The sequence below is a fragment of the Danio rerio genome, chromosome 3 (assembly GCF_052040795.2).
Source record: "Danio rerio strain M-AB ecotype USA chromosome 3, GRCz13ab, whole genome shotgun sequence".
Lineage (NCBI taxonomy): Eukaryota > Metazoa > Chordata > Actinopteri > Cypriniformes > Danionidae > Danio > Danio rerio.
This window is the reverse complement of record NC_141023.1, coordinates 60,959,753-60,980,589: the sequence shown is the minus strand read 5'-3', so window position 1 is coordinate 60,980,589 and position 20,837 is coordinate 60,959,753. Positions and strand designations below refer to the sequence as shown.

Below are 20,837 nucleotides of genomic sequence, written 5' to 3'. Positions count from 1 at the left end.
TCCCAGTTTGACCACAACGACGGGGTTTGAGTCCCGTGAAGAACGATCCCAAAAAAGCTAGTAAAGCAAAAACAAAATGCAAAAAATAATAAAAAAGTAAATAAAAAAAACAGAGTGAGATTGTGGTAGGATCTGAAAACGTGGTAAAAATCAGGCTGCTGTGAAGGTTTTTTCTGGATTGATTCTGGTTTAGGAAAGGGAGTGATTGGGTCAATCAGTGCGTTTGAAAACACTATCGGTTGGGTTAGGGAGGGGAGGACTATATTTGCTAAGCGTGATATTTAATTCATCTTGTAGTCTATTTCTAAGGACATATTCTCCGACTTTAGTCTTTTGAATTTATTACTTGTTCTCAGGTAACATGTTTTGGCTGGGCGCAGCGATACGTTAATATATTAATTAATGTAACCACGTACATTCTGTATATTGACTGATTGCTTGCCTTTATTTCCTACGATGTATAAACATGTTGTACGTTATACTGTTATAATGGCCATTATTGATTATTAAAATTGAAATTCAGTAAAAGAGAGGGTATTTTGCGTATTTTCAATGAAAATGAAAGGAGGCAGTGATGTGATAGGCTCTGTTTTATGTCAAAATGAAATAGGCAGTTCCTTATATCATGTTTTAATTTTATTGTTAAGAAAGTGAAACAACGTAGCCAGGGTGGTGTGAATGAGTTTATAAAGTACTCTGTTCCCTTTGGAGATTCACCCGACGTGTCCTCTGGAGTTTGTTTTCCATATTAAACTTGCAAAGTCTGAACTTACAGAGGGAGGATGCAAGACTGAACTGTGTGTAGGGGATTTAATATTGAGGCAAAAGCCCCAGTCAGATCAATCAGGTGAATGTCTGCAGCCCAGCCTCTGTTTTTAGCTGTCTCCGTTTTCCCCCATCCAGAGTTCAGACAGCATGATTTTCAAAGTAGTCGTGTTACAGATGTTTTCAACTGCATGACTATCTGGGCTAGCGTTTCGTCGCTGCTTTGTTTACACTGCAAGATGGTTCGGCGACATGGACATTCACATTGCATGACTTTACTATAGGAAGAATCGCCGACAACTTTGTCCAAACTACGTCTCACAGCCAAAAACACGTAGTATATCTTTTGTTATTAACTACATAATGAGAAAGAAGCCTTTAATGGGGTAGAACATGTACATGTTTGCTCACCTGAGTTTAAAGGGAATTAGCCATTTCTCCTCAACGTTGATAATAAACTCATTTCTTTCTGTATGAAACGTCAAACAGACACGGTTGCTCCTGAGTCCTGTCAAACCTCCACTAGTTTTTCCTCCATTTCGTGGGTCCAAATAAACTGAAAATTAATGCTTTTAACTTCTCCCCCAGCCTCCCTCTGGCCTGCAGCAGGTATACACACACGCACACACAAGTGAAAGCTGCTCTCTCATTGGCTGTAGGCGATCGCTGATGTTATTTTCAGTCAAAACTCAATTCACACGGCATGATTTGAATCACCAACAGCTCCAGATATTCAGCACGCCAAATATCTCACAGGCATCGGCAACTCATCGGCTATTCTCTCAGATTGCGTCTTTGAAAGTTCATACTGTGTGATTGTCACTCACGTGCACGAGCAGCGATTTGCCTGTGATATCAGGCATTTGTCGGCGATTTCTCAAAACTTGTCGGCGAGCCAAAATCGGGGCTAAAATCACGCAGTCTGAACTAGGCATAACACAGAGTAGCAGCAAAACTAAAAATATTTAAATAAAAATGGCCTCTCCAGCATTTTCAAAAAGCTCTGTTTTCAGCGCTCAAAAACTCCGGCGTAGTGTGGACGGATGGCATAACCGTAGCAAAATGTTTTAAAACAAAAAGTATTAGTGTAAATGGAGCCCTAATTTATTCGGTTTTTCTATGCTGTTGGAAACAGTGCATGTGTGTGAAGATGTTCTGTTATTAATATGTTTGCATGTTAAAATAAAACAGGAGGTTGAATGCAATATTTAATGTGTCAGACACAAAACAGACACGTCCATTTTTTTTCAATGAAATAATCATTTATAATTAATCTAACCAGTTAACGGTTAATATTCGATGAACGAGCTGCGGGTGTCAGTTGGCAAAATTAACAGGAATGAGCATCCCTACAAATGAATAATTTCAGTGTAAGTACATATTAGTTAAGGCCACCTATAATGTAAAGTCATTTGCGCATTACTTGATGCAATTTCTTCCTTCAATCAGCCGCATAGTGAAGCGTTAAGGGGAGACTGAACCAGAGCTGACGGTTTTCAGATCGTAAACTTTACTCACATTATTAACCCAGATGCTGCGAGCGAAGGTTAAACCAGCATGAGAAATCAAATGCAGGCAAGCCACTAATTATACGAGAAACGGCACGGAGCCTCTGCCAAAAATACTAATCTAATTTGTGAATGGGAGCATGACACAGGATGAGCTAAAAATAGGGGCATCAGGATATTTTCTCCTCTGCTATAGGAAAAGGAAGCTTTCTTTTTGAGTCACTTTTGAAATGGACTCAAGATGTCAGCGTGAAATGCAGTCGATGAATAAGGCATTGTGTGTGTGTGTGAGGTTTTCTTCTTGAGTGAGCATATATCGAGTTACGTGTGGAGTGGGTGAATTAAAACCACTTTGAGGTTTTGCTTGGGTTTCATTCTTAAAAATGTGATGCACCTGAGTTACTTTCAGTTTCATATGGTGCATGTGGAAAAACAACAGCCTCACGGTCTATTAATATAGAATAGAGGTGCTGATTGTAGAATCAAACGTGTGGCAGGACAGGGGCAAAACTGTATTCGAGTGGTTAGTTGTGTTTTATAAGTCAAGAATCACTATCGCAGTTTCTTGAGAGTTGGGGTCAGTGATCTGAACTTGATCTGTAAAAAAAAATCCGTAATTTTACGGTTTATTTCTGGCAGCTGGGGTGCAGGAAAAAATAAAACGTAAAATATTAAGTTTACTGTAAAATAACAGAGGTTGAATTTCAGGAATTTACCAGAAATTTAAATTTAGGGAAATTTCTGTAATTTAATGTGCGTTATTTTTTGGTAAATTTCTGTAATTTAACAGCTGTTATTTTACGTTATCCTAGCTGCCGGAAATAAACTGTAAAATTACAGATTATTTTTACAGCGTAACTCATAGTACTAAACTTCAGCCGTCCCGCATAGTTTGTACATTAATAATGCTGGTACACTGTGTGGTTGGTTTTTAGGCTCTACTGTTTTTGGAGTAGCTAACAGGCTCTAGCATTGAGCTAGAGCTTTAGCTTTAGCTTTAGCATTCATGCAGCTGCTTTTGTCCCAGAGACATCCAAAGGCGGAAGCGCTAACCGCAGCTAAATGACTACATTAAAATTCTTTGGATAGAAAAGTATTGTGAACAATTTCGATATAAACATATGGAGGAACGCTTTCGCATGTCGAGATGTACATTTGTTTATGTGCTAGCATTCACCGGAGTACTCCTTCATGTGCACCAGCGCCATGCAGCTGAATGCAGAGCTTGTAAATAGCGGTTTATCATAAGTATTATATCGATAATATTTCCCACAGTTGGCAATAATAATGAACAAAGAAACATTATCTGACTAACAACTAGCAGATAAATGCGTGTGGAGAAGTATTGAAAGGCTTTTATTTTCATAAACAGCACAGATGTGAATGCGTCTGAATGTTCTGATTGGCTGGAGTAGACGTCTCACGTCAGTGTGTTCTAAACATGAACGTGCTCTTTCCCGCAATTTTCCTTCTGCGTTCACACAGAGCAGCATTTCAGGAAATTAACGGTAATGCTACAACCTTCCCTTTCCGGAAAATTCCTGGTAGTTTTTGGAAAAGTCTGTATGTGTGAAAGGGGCAGGCTTATTCTGATTACGTACCCCTATGTACATTTCTGGAGAGAGCAAAATACATCCCAGGAGGTACGTTTTTTTTTTTTTTTTGCAGTTTTTATTTTCACGAATCCACATGAGGCCCCTGTGTACATTTTTTGAGATAACAAATTTTTCGAGTACCATTCACACCTGCTGTTCTCACAGAAATCCACCAGAGGCTGCTGTTGACTGACTTATTTACTGACTGACCAATCGACCGTTTGCCCCACCCTCCCCCTTCCCTAAACTCAACCGATAGTGTTTAAAAAAGCACCAATTTACCCTCGCCCAGCCACTTCTCTAAACCCAACCTCAGTGTTTTAAAAAGCAATCCAGAAAAAGAAATCCCCCCCCTGATTTTTACCATGTTGTCAGATTTTACCGAATTCTCACCCCTATTTACTTGTTTATTTTACTTTTTGGCTTTTTGTTTTTGTTTTACCTGTTTTCTGGAACTGTTCTTCCGCGGACTCAAATCAAGTTGTTGCGGTCAACTCTGCTCTGCGTCTCAACTCCGTTGACCTACACATCGAGCGACCGGACAGACTGGTAACAGTGGAAAAGCTGTCCATACTGAGGCATGCAGTCAGCTGGTAATCAAGAAAAGGAACGGCATCATACCAGCCTGCAGCATTCATTTTAAAGGTGAAATACAGCCATACATAGCTCTGGCTACATAATTCGTGTATCCAGAAATGGAAATAGGGCTACGTTTTCAGAATGAACCTATATTGTAAAGGGGCTAGTGAAGACGTTGTAACAGAGTGTGATTTTGCACACAAAATACAGCTGTACATGTATGTACCCACACCATATTTCTCGGTTCTCAAAAATTGATCCCTGGGCACGTTTTCTCATTGAGCCTGTATTGGAATTTTCATTTATCCCCTTACGATTGTCACCCTGTGTGTAAAAAAAAATGCAGAAGACTTGCACTGAATAAGAGTGTCATTTAGATGCCAGCATATGACTTTGTTTTGCTAGGCTTGCAAGTGACGTTTTTGCATAGAAAATTAATTTCCGTTTTACATTATATGTGTAATGTATAATTTATAACATATATAAATGTATATAATATAAACATACAATAATATTTCTCTTCTCATATTCATGAATCATAGGCTGATCATAGATCAAGAGTTTTGCAAAGCTGTGAGGCTATAAATCTTGAGCCTACACTCTGAACTGAATCTGAAGGTTTCTTTCTGAACATCAACAAAAAGAGAGAAAACACAATAACATGTTTTCTTCGTGTCAGATGACTTTCCCAGACTAATGATCTGTGCAGAGGAACATATGGCAATAACAGAGGCTTGAGTGTCATCACCAGAATGAAGAAAACTCCAGATCTTTTCATCAGATTTAGCAGATTTACTGGTTAAGGCTCTTGATCTTGTGAACGGTTGGTTGCTGGTTGGATCCGCATTATGGCACGACATGCAACATTATCCTTTCTGATCAAGACACTGAGCTCAGAGCAGTTCAGTCTGCTGAGAAATATACCCTGGGCCAACTTAATCAAAAAAATAAAAAAATAAAAATACACTTCATTTGTCACAGCCTTTTTTATTAGTTCTTTTAATTATTAATGTAATTGACCAGCTGGTTTTAGCTGGTTTAAGCTAGTCATTTTCCTGCTTGACCAGCTAAGACCAGGCTGGAAATGGCTGGAAACTAGCCTGGAAGTGGTCAAAACCCCTCTAAAAACAGGCTGGTCAACCAGCTAACCAGCTAACGGCTGGTTTAATAGTTTCTTGCTTCTGCTAATATGAGCAAGGACGTTTTTTATGACATCATCATCTACTTCAGCTTCTTGTTTGATTTTTCTGACCAATTATACATTCATTCATTTGTCATCGGCTTAGTCTCTATTTCAGAGGTCACCAAAGTGCAATGAACCGCCAACAATTCCAGCATATCTTTTTAGTGTTATCCACTGAGCCTCCGTGCTGCTCCTTTCTGACCAATTAAATACTCTGAAGTATCTGAAGAGACCCTCCCACTACAAGACGCAGTCAAAGTGTGTCTATTATTTAACTAAGCGTTCGTATATAGAGCATTTGGATATATCAGAAAGTAATAATTTATTGTATTGAAATGTATTGTATTTCAATAAGTAAATCAAAACAATAAGGGGAAGAAAGTTCAAAAGAGCTAAGACACAATGTGCACAACAAAAAAGCGTTACACACACTCACATACACAAACACAGTCAGTATACAGTCAACAAGGACCTCAAGGACAACTCAGAGATTCAGAAATATTACTGTTACAGCTTTCTCTGTGGTGAACAGTGCACTATATAGGGCATAAACGATTCAGAAATACACTTTCCATTGGGGAGTATGATGTATATGGGTAATAGAAAATGTGGGAAACGACTTTCGAAGATTTAATAAGCATATATTTTAATAATAATGACATCTACTCCACATCAAAGCCAATCAGAATCCATCCTGCTTCAGTACCGTTTAAGCATCATACTACAAAACTCCTTATTTCTCATTATCCATAATTGGTTTTGACACTTGTTATTGTTATTTGTGTGATTGAGCATTAATTGTGAAACTAATTCATGCCTAAATTGAAATACAAAGCAGATTTCAAACGTGTAAGCCTCCACGAATGGTCCTCAGCTCAATACTTCATAATGAAACTTGAGTTTGATTAATAATTATCGAGATTTATCGTCAGACTGAACACCTGTGATGTGGTTTCAAAGAAGAGGTGGTTAAACTGGTTTTACCTGAACCGTTGGCTGCTGTATGCAAAATATGCGCATACTATGTTTTGAGAGCGAGCGTCTGTGGAACAAGCACACATCACTCCTGCATCTATATACAACATCAATTTCCTTGGGGAAATCACTCCGCGAACAGTTTTTCAATGCGCTTTGCTTGGTGGATTGACTGCCATGCCTCATAAAGAACAAGCTGATGGTACGTACTGGATATGTAGTGTGCCGTGCATGTGTGTTTTCTGTGGAAATGTGTGGTGTAGGTGGGTTACACATTGATAAGGCAGCTTCATGTTTGGGTTTTCGTTCTTGTTGCGTGCTGTAAGTGCTCTAATCGGAGTGGCAGACGGGCAGAAACATCCTCTGCATTGTCCGCAAGCAGTCCTGGACAATATCAGGATGTCTATCCAAGAGTTTTCTATATTAGATGTTCCCAGTCTCCACAAAGCATTGTGCGAATGTTTGTCCTGTACGGTTTTTAGACGTAACAGTATTAAAGTTTTGTCAAAATTACCTGAAAATATGTTAATAATTATTGTCACTCACAACTTATTTGACCAAGTTTCATATCTGAAAATTATAGATTTGTTAAGATTATCTGAAAATATAATTTTTTTATGTCACGCACAACTTATTCCACAAGTTTCATATCTGAAAATTATACTTTTATTAAAATTACCTGAAAATATTCAAAAATATATGTCACTCACAACTTATTTCCACTGGGTTTTTTTTCTTCTGAAAATGATTCTCTTGTTAAAATTACCAGAAAATATTCAACAATATGTCACGCACAACTTATTCCCACATGGTTTGTATCTGAAGATGATGCTTTTGTTAAAATTATCTGAAAATATTCAAATTTGTATGCAACGCACAACTTATTCCACCAAGATTCTAATCTGACAATGACAATTTTGTTAAAATTACCTTAAAATATAAAAAATATGTTACGCAAAACTTATTTCACCAAGTTTTGTATCCAAAAATGATACTTTTGTTAAAAATATCTGAAAATATTCAAATTTGTATGTCATGCACAACTTATTCCAGCAAGTTTCATGTCTAAAAATGATACTTTAATAATAAAAAAAATGTTTAACTTTTTTGTCACACAGCTCATTCCACCAAGTTTTGTTTCTGAAAATGATTATTTTGTTAAAATAACCTGAAAATATTCAAAAACATCACTCACAACTTATTTCCACAAGGATTGTACAGTATCTGAGTATGATACTTTTGTTCAAAATGTCTGAACATATTCAAATTTTTATGTCACGCACAACTCATTCTAGCAATTTTCGTATCTAAAAATGATACTTTTGTTAAAAGTATCTGAAAATATTCAAATTTGTATGTCATGCACAACTTATTCCAGCAAGTTTCATGTCTAAAAATTATACTTTAATAAAAAAAAGAAAATATTAAACTTTTTTGTCACACAGCTCATTCCACCAAGTTTCGTTTCTGAAAATGATTCTTTTCTTAAAATAACCTGAAAATATTCAAAAATGTCACTCACAAATTATTTCCACAAGGTTTGTACAGTATCTGAGTATGATACTTTTGTTCAAAATGTCTGAACTTATTCTAATTTTTATGTCACGCACAACTCATTCCATCAAGTCACTTATTTGACAATGATACTTTTGTTAAAATTACCTAAAAATATTAAAAATATGTCACACACAACTAACTCCACCAAGTTTCATATTTGAAAATGATACTTTTGTTAAAAATATCTGAACATGTTCTAATGTGTATTTCATGCACAACTTATTCCACCAAGTTTCGTATCTAAGTAAATATTAACATTTTTGTCACGCTAAGCTTATTCCAGCAAGTTTCATATCTGAAAATTATCCTTTTTAATAAAAATATATGAAACCATTAAACATTTTTGTCACACACAACTTATTCAACCAAGTTTTGTATTTGAAAATTATACTTTTATTAAAATTACCTGAAAGAATTCCAAAATGTATGTCCCGCAAAACTTATTCCTACAAGTTTTGAATCTGAAAATTATACTTTTGGTAAAAATATATGAAAATATAACATTTATTTATCACTCACAACTTATTCCATCAAGTTTCGTATTTGAAAATTATACTTTGGTTAAAATTACCTGAAAATATTTAAAAATACATATTACGCACAACTTATTTACACAGGTTTTTTATCTGAAAATGATTCTCTTGTTAAAATTACATGAAAATATTCAACAATATGTCACACACAACTTATTCCCACATGGCTTGTATCTGAAAATTATGCTTTTGTTAAAATTATTTGAAAATATTAGAGTTTGTATGCAACACACAACTTATTCCATTAAGTTTCGTATCTAAAAATGATTCTTTTGTTAAAAAATATCTAGAAATGTTAACATTTTTGTCACGCACAGCTTATTCCAGCAAGTTTCATATCTGAAAATGATCATTTTTCATAAAAAATATGTGAACATATTAAACATTTTTATCACACACAACTTATTTAACCAAGTTTTGTATTTGAAAACTATATTTTTATTAAAATTACCTGAAAGAATTCCAAAATGTATGTCCCGCAAAACTTATTCCTACAAGTTTTGTATCTGAAAATGATACTTTTGTTAAAAATATATGAAAATATAACATTTATTTGTCACTCACAACTTATTCCATCAAGTTTCATATTTAAAATGATACTTTTGTTGAAAAATATCTAAAAATATTACAATTTTTGTCACGCTAAGCTTATTCCAGCAAGTTTCATATCTGAAAATGATAATTTTTCCTAAAAAACTATTTGAAAATATTAAACATTTTTGTCACACACAACTTATTCAACCAAGTTTTGTATTTGAAAATTATACTTTTGTTAAAAATATATGAAAATATAACATTTATTGGTCACTCACAACTTATTCCATCAAGTTTCATATTTGAAAATTATACTTTGGTTAAAATTACCTGAAAATATTCAAAAATATATGTTGCGCACAACTTATTTACACAGGTTTTTAATCTGAAAATGATTCTCTTGTTAAAATTACCTGAAAATATTCAAAAATATGTCACACACAACTTATTCCCACATGGTTTGTATCTGAAGATGATGCTTTTGTTAAAATTATTTGAAAATATTCAAATTTGTATGCAACGCACAACTTATTCCACCAAGTTTCATATATGAAAAGGATACTTTTGTTAAAAATATCTGAACATATTCAAATTTTTATGTTGCACACAACTTATTCCACCAAGTTTCGTATCTAAAAATGATACTTTTGTTAAAAAATATCTAAAAATATTAAAATTTTTGTCACGCTAAGCTTATTCCAGCAAGTTTCATATCTGAAAATTATAATTTTTCATAAAAAATATATGAAACCATTCAACATTTTTGTCACACACAACTTATTCAACCAAGTTTTGTATTTGAAAATTATACTTTTATTAAAATTGCCTGAAAGAATTCCAAAATGTATGTCCCGCAAAACTTATTGCCACAAGTTTTGTATCTGAAAATGATACTTTTGTTAAAAATATATGAAAATATAACATTTATTTGTGACTCACAACTTATTCCATCAAGTTTCGTATTTGAAAATTATACTTTGGTTAAAATTACCTGACAAAACTACATTTTATGTCATGCACAACTTATTCCACCAAGTTTTGTATCTGAAAATGATACTTTTGTTCAAAATATATGAAAATATTCAAAAATATATGTCACGCGCAACTTATTTCACCAAGTTTCTAATCTGTAAATGAACAAACAACTCAATTTAGCAGCTTTGTGTAAATTTTGAGACAACCTAAAAAAATTAATCCCTGCATTTTAGTTGTTTTCTAATGTTGTTTACTAATGATTTTTCTAAGTAATTATATAAAGTAAGTAAAGTTTGTTAAACCTGCACTTGGACAACACAGGGATCAAATTGTGATTTTTTTCTGTCTTACATTGCACTTTGATTTGCGATTTAATTGGGAATTGCAATTGTGAATTAATTTGCGACGTTTTCAATAGTGTGCAGGACTCACTTTAATTGAAAGAAATACAACATACTTTAACAGTTTATATGATCTGTCTATATAAACAAGCATTTACGTTCCAGCCTTTTGTGGTTATCCAATCGTAATGTTACAGGATTTACAGTGAGTTATCATACATACACTGTCATACTAACCATCAGAAAAAGTACAGTGAGGATAGTTAATCATGACAAATTGTTTTCATATCATTAGGCTGATTCTAACAGTTGTAAAGACTGTGATGGGAATTTTTGTGATTTGTGAGCACAGTGTTAAGCACGTTTAAGCTGCCCCAGCAGTCACGAGACGGCTAATATCTGAGGGAATTCTTGAGCGACTATTGGATTAATCTGAGGGCTGGTGAATTGGTTCACCGTTTGATCCCTTGTTAGTGTTGTTGTTCGAGAGATCAAGGGAACGAAATGGATGCCTGTCCCGTTTTAATGCACTCAAGTCAGAGTGTTGTCGGCTGATGGTTGTTTTCACTCAGATGTGTTAAAAAAGGAGGGCAGAACTGAAACCCAGTGTTTTTGTAGATTGTTACAATGTTATTGCTTATACTGTACATATATTATAACACCTTACGGTCACATTAGAAAAATTGAGATGGTAGATAGTTTTACATATAATACATTGAGTGTTATGCAGTGTCACCCTATGTGAGATAATTCACAAAGTCATGCTAATTATTATGCAAGTCGATTTATTTTCCCATTGGATTTGACCATTTTCATCTGTTTTGTGACACTTCAGCTTGTAAATCTTATGATGTGTGAGTCTTCTTTCAGCTTTCTTTACCTTAAAGTCTCTGAGAAGTGAAAAGCTAATGCCTCTGGAGATTAAAGGGTTCCTGAAAGTTTAATTCTTGGTTTAACACATAATTCTTCATCTTAATTCTTAAAACCTGAAACACAGAGAAACTCTGAGATGCCGTTAACTGTTGTGAACTTTAAAACGCACAGCACATGATGTGTTTATTTGAATAAAGAATTTGTGATTCGACTTTTGACCTTTTTTGTAAACCATTAAAGTAAATCGCAACAGTACAAAACTATCTGAGATGCCCTTTGTGTCTGTTGCACGAACAATGCAGGTCAAGTTTCATGCAAAACTACGAACTACATTTAAATATTTGCCATTTCATTAAAGAAACATTCATCAACAGCCTTTTAAAGAATTCATTTCAGTTCTTGTTTTCCCTGCAAACACATTTAATGCTATGTTTCTACACTACCAGACAAAAGTCTTGTCACCTATCCAAGTTTTAGGAACAACAAATAATAATTTGTCTTCTAGTTCAGTGGTCCCCAACCACCGGTCCATGGAACAATTGGTACCAGCAGGGCCGGATTAACCAATGGGCCTTATGGGCACAGGCCCAGGGGCCCGTGCGCACTAGGGGCCCCTGCGAGGGGGGAGAAAAAAAGACAATTTCGGAGTGTCTTTTTAGGCTAATTGCAAAAAGCGCATCTAGTTGGACTAAGCTATTCAGGGTTTACGCCCATCGATGCCTGATTGATAGAGACAAGATGAGTAAAGAGCAGTGAAATAATACAGCCGCAGTGGCGCACCTTGTAAGGCACACGGCATCATCTTTTGACGCGATTAATCATAACATCGGTTCGAATCCACCATCAGTTGAACTCGTGCTACTTTTTTTTTCTCCCCATTACATATCAGATTGGAAATATATTTATTTTTAACAGGAAAGAAACATTTTTTAAAAATAATGCAAATGTGATATAAAGTCACAAATGTCTCGTGGGTATTTAATAATGTTTAGTCTTATTATAGATGCCTCCCTTTCTTCAAAAACTCTATTGCTCAGACAACTGTATTTCCTCTGAGCAAAAAAATCGCGATCACATATTAATATTATTATTATATTTAAATTGCCTTTCTTTCTTCAACTAAACAGAATGCTGTAATTGGTCAAGTGCGGAAACGTCAGTTTTGTAATAACCCGCACTACACTGAGCGGACTTTAGTGTAACGTTATATCTGTCATAGATCAAAAATGAGTGGACAAGTGGATTTAGCAAACGCGAGAGAAAGAGGAGAGGAGGCATCTTTATTGAGGCATTTTCCATACACACCTTCTTTAAACAGACCCGTGATCAGGAGAATGAGGGTACAGAAGAAGACGTTAACTTTAAATGATGAGTAGCTAGCATTAACCAGGATGCATTAACCAGCATTAACCAGGCGGAGGAGGCTAACGGCAGCGCAGCGCGGACTGGATTCATCGTGTGAGAGACAGACAGAAAGGGAGAGAGAGGGAGAGAGAGAGAGAGAGAGAGAAAGGCCCAGAAGAGGAGAGAGATGGGAGAGAAGAGGTATAGTGTCTGTGATTTCGGATACTTTTAGGTTTATAATCAAGTCTTCATCACGAGAAGAGTAGAGAAAATACAGGTAGAGGAGGAGAGAGACAGTAAATTAGTGTTTGTATTATGAAAGACTCAGATTCATAGAACTCAGATTCATAGAACTGGATTGGAGAAGCATTGTGCGTTATATGCCATGGTAATAATATGCTTTATAAGTTTGTAAAAGCAATACACTAAAATACCCTTAAAAAAAAAAATTATAATATATATATATATATATATATATATATATATATATATATATATGTAGTTTTATTAGTATTTTTATTTAATGCTTTGAAAAATAATTTAAATCTTTGCAGACTATAAATACATATGTACTATATATCATTTATTTAAATATGTGGGCAACAAATTATAGATTCATTTTATTTAAAAATTATTATATTATTCTTATTTTTTAAATTCAACTATAGGGGTGCGGCCAGGTAGGGGGCCTTACAAGATAATGTGCCCAGGGGCCCCTGAGTTCTTAATCCGGGCCTGGGTACCAGGCTACATAAGAAATCATAAATTATTTCTGTAGAAAATATTCCCCCCGCGACTTGGTTTCTTCCACTCACCCCCGCCATCTCACGTGAAATGGACTATGCCAAAATTCACCACTGAGTGGGAAGAATGTAGTGGTTGTTGATAGTTTAAAGTTATAAAACTGTTATTATAGAGTCCAAATCAGCAGAGCGTTTAAGAATTGTGCATATAACGTTATGTGTGCGTGCATCGCTAAGTACCCGAAATCATTGCAATATGTATCTATATAGAGTTTCACATAATCATACTCATTAGGGCTGTAACATGGCAATGCATACATTTAGTTCGGCTATACGGTTGTGTTATTGTTAATATGTTCGTCAGTTGAAATGTTTGGCACAGATGTTATGTATTTGATGCATATAAACCTTGATTGAAACATAGTCAAACCGCGATGTTGAACTGAGTTGTTCATGATTAACCTGGATGCACAAGCGCAGCAGCTTTGTTCACGTGAAGACCCAATCACTGATTAACGTCATCTGGAATGACAAAGAAAGCGTTCTTGCAGGACTCCCAGAGGTTATCAAGAGTCTTTGGATTCATCTTCAATGTCTCCTCCTTCATTTTACTCCAGACATGCTCAATGATGTTCATGTCTGGTGACTGGGCTGGCCAATCCTGGAGCAACTTGACCTTCTATGCATTCAGGAACTTTGATGTGGATAATGAATAATTAAGAAGCTGGCTCTTATTATAGGATAAGAAAACTCAGCTATGAATAATAATAAGAAACTGATGCGTCATCTTTGCACTTGCAGTTTTGCGCTACGTCAAAAATCATTTTAAACCCGGAAGCTGAAATTAGCTGACAAAAGCTCAAAATTATCCAGTTTTTCCCACAATTAAAGCTAACAGGTGCTAACATTGTCTTAACTGATGCTGTTAAAATCTGTTAAAATCTCAAAAAAAAGTACTCGAGGGTTTCGTGAACCTTTAGGACTAACATGCGCATACTAACCATAGACTGTAAAATATATGGACGTAGTATCCGTGACGTCACCCATAGGTTTCTAAAGAGCGCAAAAGAAGCCACAAGTAGGCGCGGCCAACCATTTTGTTCGTGCGTCATCAAACCCACGGTGGGATACCAAACAAGGGCAAAGAGGCGGAGAGTGAGCGGAGCTACAGACACCTGCTGGCATTTAGCTTGGACCTGGTTCAGACACACTTTACTTTGGGAGAACGCTTAATACTTTATCACCTGTGACTCGTTTGTATTCTGACCACTTGTGCTTGGTTGTAAACTATATCAATAAAGTGTTTAGACTTTTAAAAACACTGCTGTAATACATTGAGCCACTAAACATTGTTCTTATGACGTTTTTCAACAGGAGGAAAACGTGAATTACTTCCAAACACTTCAGATATAGTCTGTGTCAGTAAATGTAAGACTATTGATGAAATCCAGCATAACACTGTATGACAACGCTTCAGATGACTGTTCTAGAGCCTACAGCTAATCAATTAATCAGATTCTAGAGTGCATTACAGCTCTAAATATAAATATAAACAATAAATGATCTTAAATAAAACAAATACATGTATAGAGATGGTATTTAAGTATATAACTTTACTCACATGGGAAACGGAGGCCACGTGAATGGTTTGTGAGCACAATTAAGTGCACTCAGCATGCCATGCCATCTAATAATTGTAGGAAACAAGTCCAAAGGGCAGCTGACTGTGTAAAGCCACATAAAACAACACAGAAATACGATAAATATGCCAAGTTCAGTGGCTAATCTGCAGGATCTGAGGTGAGGTAACGGCGACCAACGAGACCTAGCTGTCACTCAAGTGGCCACTCCCTTAATTATGCAAACTTAATATAACTTAATATAAAGGAAACGGATGAGTTATAAAAAAAATTCACCCCCCTCACAGTTGTCATGAAGAGTAATGTTAGCTGTATTAACCAAAATCTTTTTTTGTACCAGGCTGTAAACACCTTTTTTTCTGCTGTAAAGTTGGCCATTCTAACAGTGGGCTCAATTGAAATTTGCTCTGTTTTGGAGTCAGGAGCGGCCAGGACTAGTGGAATTTCGGATGAATTGCAGTTTTAGTTACTTCCGTATTGGCTTCCTGAGAGAGAGCGGGAGGTTGCCGCTTGATACTAACATAATTTTTATTTATTTTTTAATTTCTTAGGTACTTTAAATTCACACATCAATGTTGCAATTAACGACCAAAAAAATGTCTCTGAAGTTTCCTTTTTTCCCCTTGTTGAGCTGGAGGTCATCTTTAATGCATGGCAGCCGCAGTGATATCAGATTACTCCTGTGTTTCCTGCTCGCTAACACTCCGTGGGGGTTTGTCACCGAGCCCAACAGACCAACAATCAAGGGCATTTGCCCCTTTTATTCCAGCATGGGAAATCTCTCAGATGATGCAGGATTTTTCTGCGCTGCGGACGTAGGTTTGCCTGTGGGGGATCACTCAATAAATGCTGCTTTATGCACTGTGTCAAAGAGAAGCCGGAAAGCATTGTGCGCAGCCAAGATGAGGCGAGTGTCATCATTTGTGCCTTTCTGAAAAGCATCCATGGCCCCTTTTCATGACGGTTATGAATTTAAGGATCATGAGCGCCTTTTTTTTGTTTTGATTTAATTTTTAAATAGCATATGTATATTTTTAAAGCTATACTTTATATCAGGGGTTCTCAAACTTTTCCACCCATGACTCCTTAAATAACACCAGTGACTTGATGCTCGAGGTGCTTATAAGCAGGGCCGGATGGAATCTATGGAAGTTTTTTGATATTTCAGCGGAGAATTTTGGTAAAAATCTGCAGATTTCTGCGGAATTATTTTGGGAGTTTTCCCAGAGATGAGTTGCGGCCGAAAGGGCATCCGCTGCGTAAAAACTTGCTGGATAAGTTGGCGGTTTATTCCGCTGTGGCGACCCCGGATTAATAAAGGGACTAAGCCGACAAGAAAATGAATGAATATTTTGGGAGTATCATAACTAAATCCTTAATATGTGAAATAAAAAAATAGTATATTATAAACTTTTATTTAATGTTTAAATTGCAAATCCAATTAGATGCACTTTATTTGGTAAACAAGGCAAGTCTCTCATGTAATATTTCTACTAAAAGACAGAAAATATTACTGTACAAGCTGCATTGTGCATAAATCAGATGAACAGGTTCATATTAGTCAATAAGATTACTGAAATTAATAAAAAAACTAAATAAATATAGATTTACACATATGTATTAAGTAAATAAACAGAATTAATGATTTGCTAAAAATCTGCAGAATTCTGCGCGCACAGATTCCGTGTAGGCCTTCTTATAAGCATACAAAAATTGCACACTATGGTGCACACACACCAATAGGGATTATATAAACAAGCTTATTGACGACACAAGTAAAACAGTCTATTTTCGGTAATCATCATTCTTTTAATTTAAAATTAATTTTACTTAATGAGAATAGGGAGGCGCAATGTTTATAGCACAAGACTATTCTTGGTTTAAATTTGGAGACTTGGAGATTGTCCTCCTTGTTCAGTCGTGGCCTTTATTTTTTAATGTGTGCACGTGCCATAAAGGTGTCAAAGTTTAACATTGTACCGTAAAATCAATCTGCTGCAACTAACGCTATTGCTGTGATGTTAATCTAGTATAATAACCCCAGGGGTTGCAATCCAATAGAACGCTGAAGACTTTATTTGCATGTTTTTTTTATGTAACTATTAAATATTAAGTATATATAAAATTTATTACAAGTTAAAAACAAGTTTTATATTATGCAGGTTATGGATGAAATTATAATTCTAATGGTTTTATAAAATATAAGATTTTTGGAAATCACTAAGTGACCCCTTCTCATTGTCTCGCGACCCCCACTTTGAGAACCACTGCTTTATATTGCATATATCATCTTTGCATCTTCTATGGCCGGATGGTAAATTTGACGTTGATTTCTCTTGTTTTCTCTCACATTTATTTTCTTTTTCTGAAAGTTTTAATAACACTATCATTGAGTTTTTCTTTTATTATTTGAGCAAATAGAAACGCAAAAAATAATTAGTTGTACCCTCCCATTCACTGTGCTCTAAGGGGCCGTTCAATTCATTTCAATTCATCTTTTTTTTAACAGCGTTTTTACAATGTAGATTGTGTCAAAGCAGCTTAACATAGAAGATTATTGTGAATTAAAACCGTGTCAGTCCAGTTTTCAGAGTTCAGTTCAATTCAGTTCAGTTTAATTTTCACTGCTGAAAGTCCAAACACTGAAGAGCAAATCCATCGATGCGCAGCTCCACATGTCCCAAACCAAGCAAGCCATTGATGAACAAACTTCATCAATTGACCAAAGTGAAGGGAATAAACCTTGAGAACCAAACTCAGTTGGGCATGATCATTTCTCCTCTGGCCAAACTTCTTGTGCAGAGCTGCAGGCTAGTCGCCAGAGGCTGGGAAACAATCGACGTCCATCGTAGAAAAGCTGCAGGTGTGAGTAGGTCACCAGTGAGTGTTCAGGCTGGCGCACGGGATTAATGTGGAGACACGTCTGTCACTGGGGTCTTTCAGGAATAATGCTTTCCACCTGTCCACGACCACCACAGCATCTGCTCAGGATACGGCCTGGTCCAGGATTATAGAGACCTCAGGAATAATAGACTTAAGCCCTACTCACACTTTGGGATTTCAGCCACGGTTTTGTCATCTGAGACAAATTTGGAAAGATTCCTGAAATCCTAGGATAAAATCTGTTGTCTTTGATCGTAGGTTTGACGTGTTCACTGACAGCTTGTTGTGGTCATATTTTTCATCCGATGAAGTTCTGGCAGTGTCAGAAGATTTCAAAATCTTTCCTGCAGTATGACAACATAATATGAAGCAGTTACATTTAGCCCTAAGTTTACCCAACTATGACCATCCATCCATCCATCCATCCATCCATCCATCCATCCATCCATCCATCCATCCATCCAACTATCCATCCATCCATCCATCCATCCATCCAACTATCCATCCATCCATCCATCCATCCATTCATCCTTCCAACCATCCATCCATCCATCCATCCTTCCTTCCTTCCTTCCTTCCTTCCTTCCTTCCTTCCTTCCTTCCTTCCTTCCTTCCTTCCTTCCTTCCATCCATCCATCCATCCATCCATCCATCCATCCTTCCATTCATTCATCCATCCATCCATCCATCCATCCATCCTTCCTTCCATCCATCCATCCATCCATCCATCCATCCATCCTTCCATCCATCCATCCTTCCATCCATCCATCCATCCATCCATCCATTCATTCTTCTTTACCTTAGTCCTTTATTTATCAGGGGTCGCCACAGCTCCGTGCCCTTCCGAAATGCACTTCGGATGCCCTTCCAGCTGCAACCCAGTGTTGGGAAACACCCATAGACACTCATTCACACACACTCATATCCTACGGTTAATTGAGTTTATTCGATTCACTTATACTGCATGTCTTTGAGAAACCAAAGCACCCAGAGGAAACCCACACAAACAGAACATGCAAACTCCACACATAAATGCCAACTCGAACCAGCTCGAACTCAAACCAGCGACCTTCTTGCTGTGAGGCGACAGTGCAAACCACTGAGCCAACGTTCCGTCCCCATCTCTGACCAATAGAAATTAACCCAGAAATGTGAAAAGGCTCCATTGTTTCAATCCCCTTTGTCCAAACCGGCCGAAGCTGCAGCCACCAGAAAGCCAGAAACTAATGTTCAGTCTCTTTTCATGTGTTCATGGCTTGAAAGGGGTTTTAGCAGAATGCGGAGGGAAAATGGGAGATGAAATTGAAAGCAGCTTAGTGGAGTGATGCGGATGGGATTTCTCTTCCTAAGCATTGGATGTAGGAAGCTGGCAAAGCGAGCGGAGGAGAGCTGCAATCTGCTCCAGCAGAAACGCTGAGCTGACCTACTTCTTCTGGCTGCTCGCTGAATCTCCTCCATCTTCACGCAGCATCTGAGGAGCCTGACGTGGAGGCGTCAAACACCGTCTGTCATCGCTGTCACTCTGTTGTTTGATGGAATTTGTCATTTAAATATATATATATTTTGTTGTCATATTCATTAGTTGTTTTTTCATTGATTAGAACTTGCAGATTTTTTGTGCTAAATATTTAGGATTTGTGAGCAATATTGGTCATAGAAAATTATATTTTGCAATGAAAAAAAAAACAAAATACCCCCCCCCCCCTCCACTAATAATACATTTGTCGCCAACCTACTTGCAAATTGCGCAAACTCATAGCATAAATTGATCATAAAAACACAAAAAAGTGGTTTCAAGTTGTTGCGCTAATTGCATCATCAGCTTCAGCGCTCCAATAGACGGATTTCATGCGGCCGCCATTTTTAAAAGCGAAATCGAGGCTGCGGTGGGAAGAAACCCGGAAGTGTCATTGGGAGTTACATAGGAATGTTGTGTATCTGGCTATATATCTTATCAGCAAAGAGAAAGTGACACAATTTATCATTTCACTGCCTTCCAAGTGACCCAAAGGTCCGTTTAGAATGAATGGTGAAAATAAAAAGAGATATCAGAGCTCATTTTCAGCTAAGTTAAGGGAAATGGCACTAGTTAGCAAACATTTTCTTCCCTAAACACACGGTTTAGATGCCATTCATCAAACTCGAGTTAATAAACTGACTCTTTCACCATATTAGACTCGTCACGATACTAAATTAAAAGAAAACCGTCAATTTCCCGCTAATATTTGAGGCACTGTTGATGGCTTTCTGAAAACAGCGCTGATTTGCCATTGTGTTCACTAGTTCAACAGAAATTATTGTGATTGGCCGAGAAGGTCATCAGTTCTCCCTCCGCTGCTTACCGGGCACAAACACAGACAGACGAGTGATCTGCTTGATGACTCGACTGATCTTCACGGCTGCTTCGCATTCCAGTCTCTGTGTATCTGTGTTTGAACTGAGTAAAGAGTTGTAAACTGAGTGCAAACCAAACACAGATACATGGAGACTGGAGCGCGAAGCAGCCGTGAAGATCAGTCGAGTCATCCGCGCTCAGCAGCACTTCAATGTTAGCAAGAAATAGATAGTTTTAAAACTTCAGTCCCGGGACAACACTATTACAGACAACACAAGGGTGTGCTACAGAGGACTGCAGTGTTTTATCTCTCACCAGGTTACATAGGCTGAAGCAGGAAAGCATCCCCACTGTGTTTAACTGGTGCCATGAACTGAAGCCTAGGAGGACACTTAAGCGTATCACTGAGATTGTGATGTTGTTTATTTGCAACATATAAACAAAACAAATGTCTTGAGCCAGGACACTGCCACT

At 36.8% G+C, this 20,837-nt stretch overlaps 2 protein-coding genes across 7 annotated transcripts in view; one reads left to right on the top strand and one right to left on the bottom strand.

The window, feature by feature from the left end:
- prkcab (protein kinase C, alpha, b) overlaps positions 1-20,837 on the bottom strand; it is a 624,299-nt gene that overhangs the window by 170,044 nt on the left and 433,418 nt on the right. Inside the window, exon 13 of one of the 3 annotated variants that reach the window (XR_015481358.1) lies at positions 903-1,692. The exons of 1 other annotated variant lie outside the window; for it this stretch is intronic. The gene's annotated coding sequence lies outside the window, so the exon portion shown is untranslated. Of the gene's footprint in view, positions 1-902; positions 1,693-20,837 lie in introns of those variants that run through there. One more of the 3 variants, XR_015481356.1, reaches the window with a different exon arrangement.
- Positions 1-20,837, top strand: part of cyth3b (cytohesin 3b) — a 100,048-nt gene that overhangs the window by 22,426 nt on the left and 56,785 nt on the right. For 2 of the 4 annotated variants that reach the window (XR_015481372.1, XM_087245316.1), the window contains exon 1: positions 6,656-6,807. The exons of the other annotated variants lie outside the window; for them this stretch is intronic. Coding sequence is in view for 1 of the 2 variants with exons in the window: in XM_087245316.1 (XP_087101442.1) it covers positions 6,783-6,807 (25 nt within the window). In the remaining variant the exon portion in view is untranslated. Of the gene's footprint in view, positions 1-6,655; positions 6,808-20,837 lie in introns of those variants that run through there. 4 annotated transcript variants of the gene reach the window in all.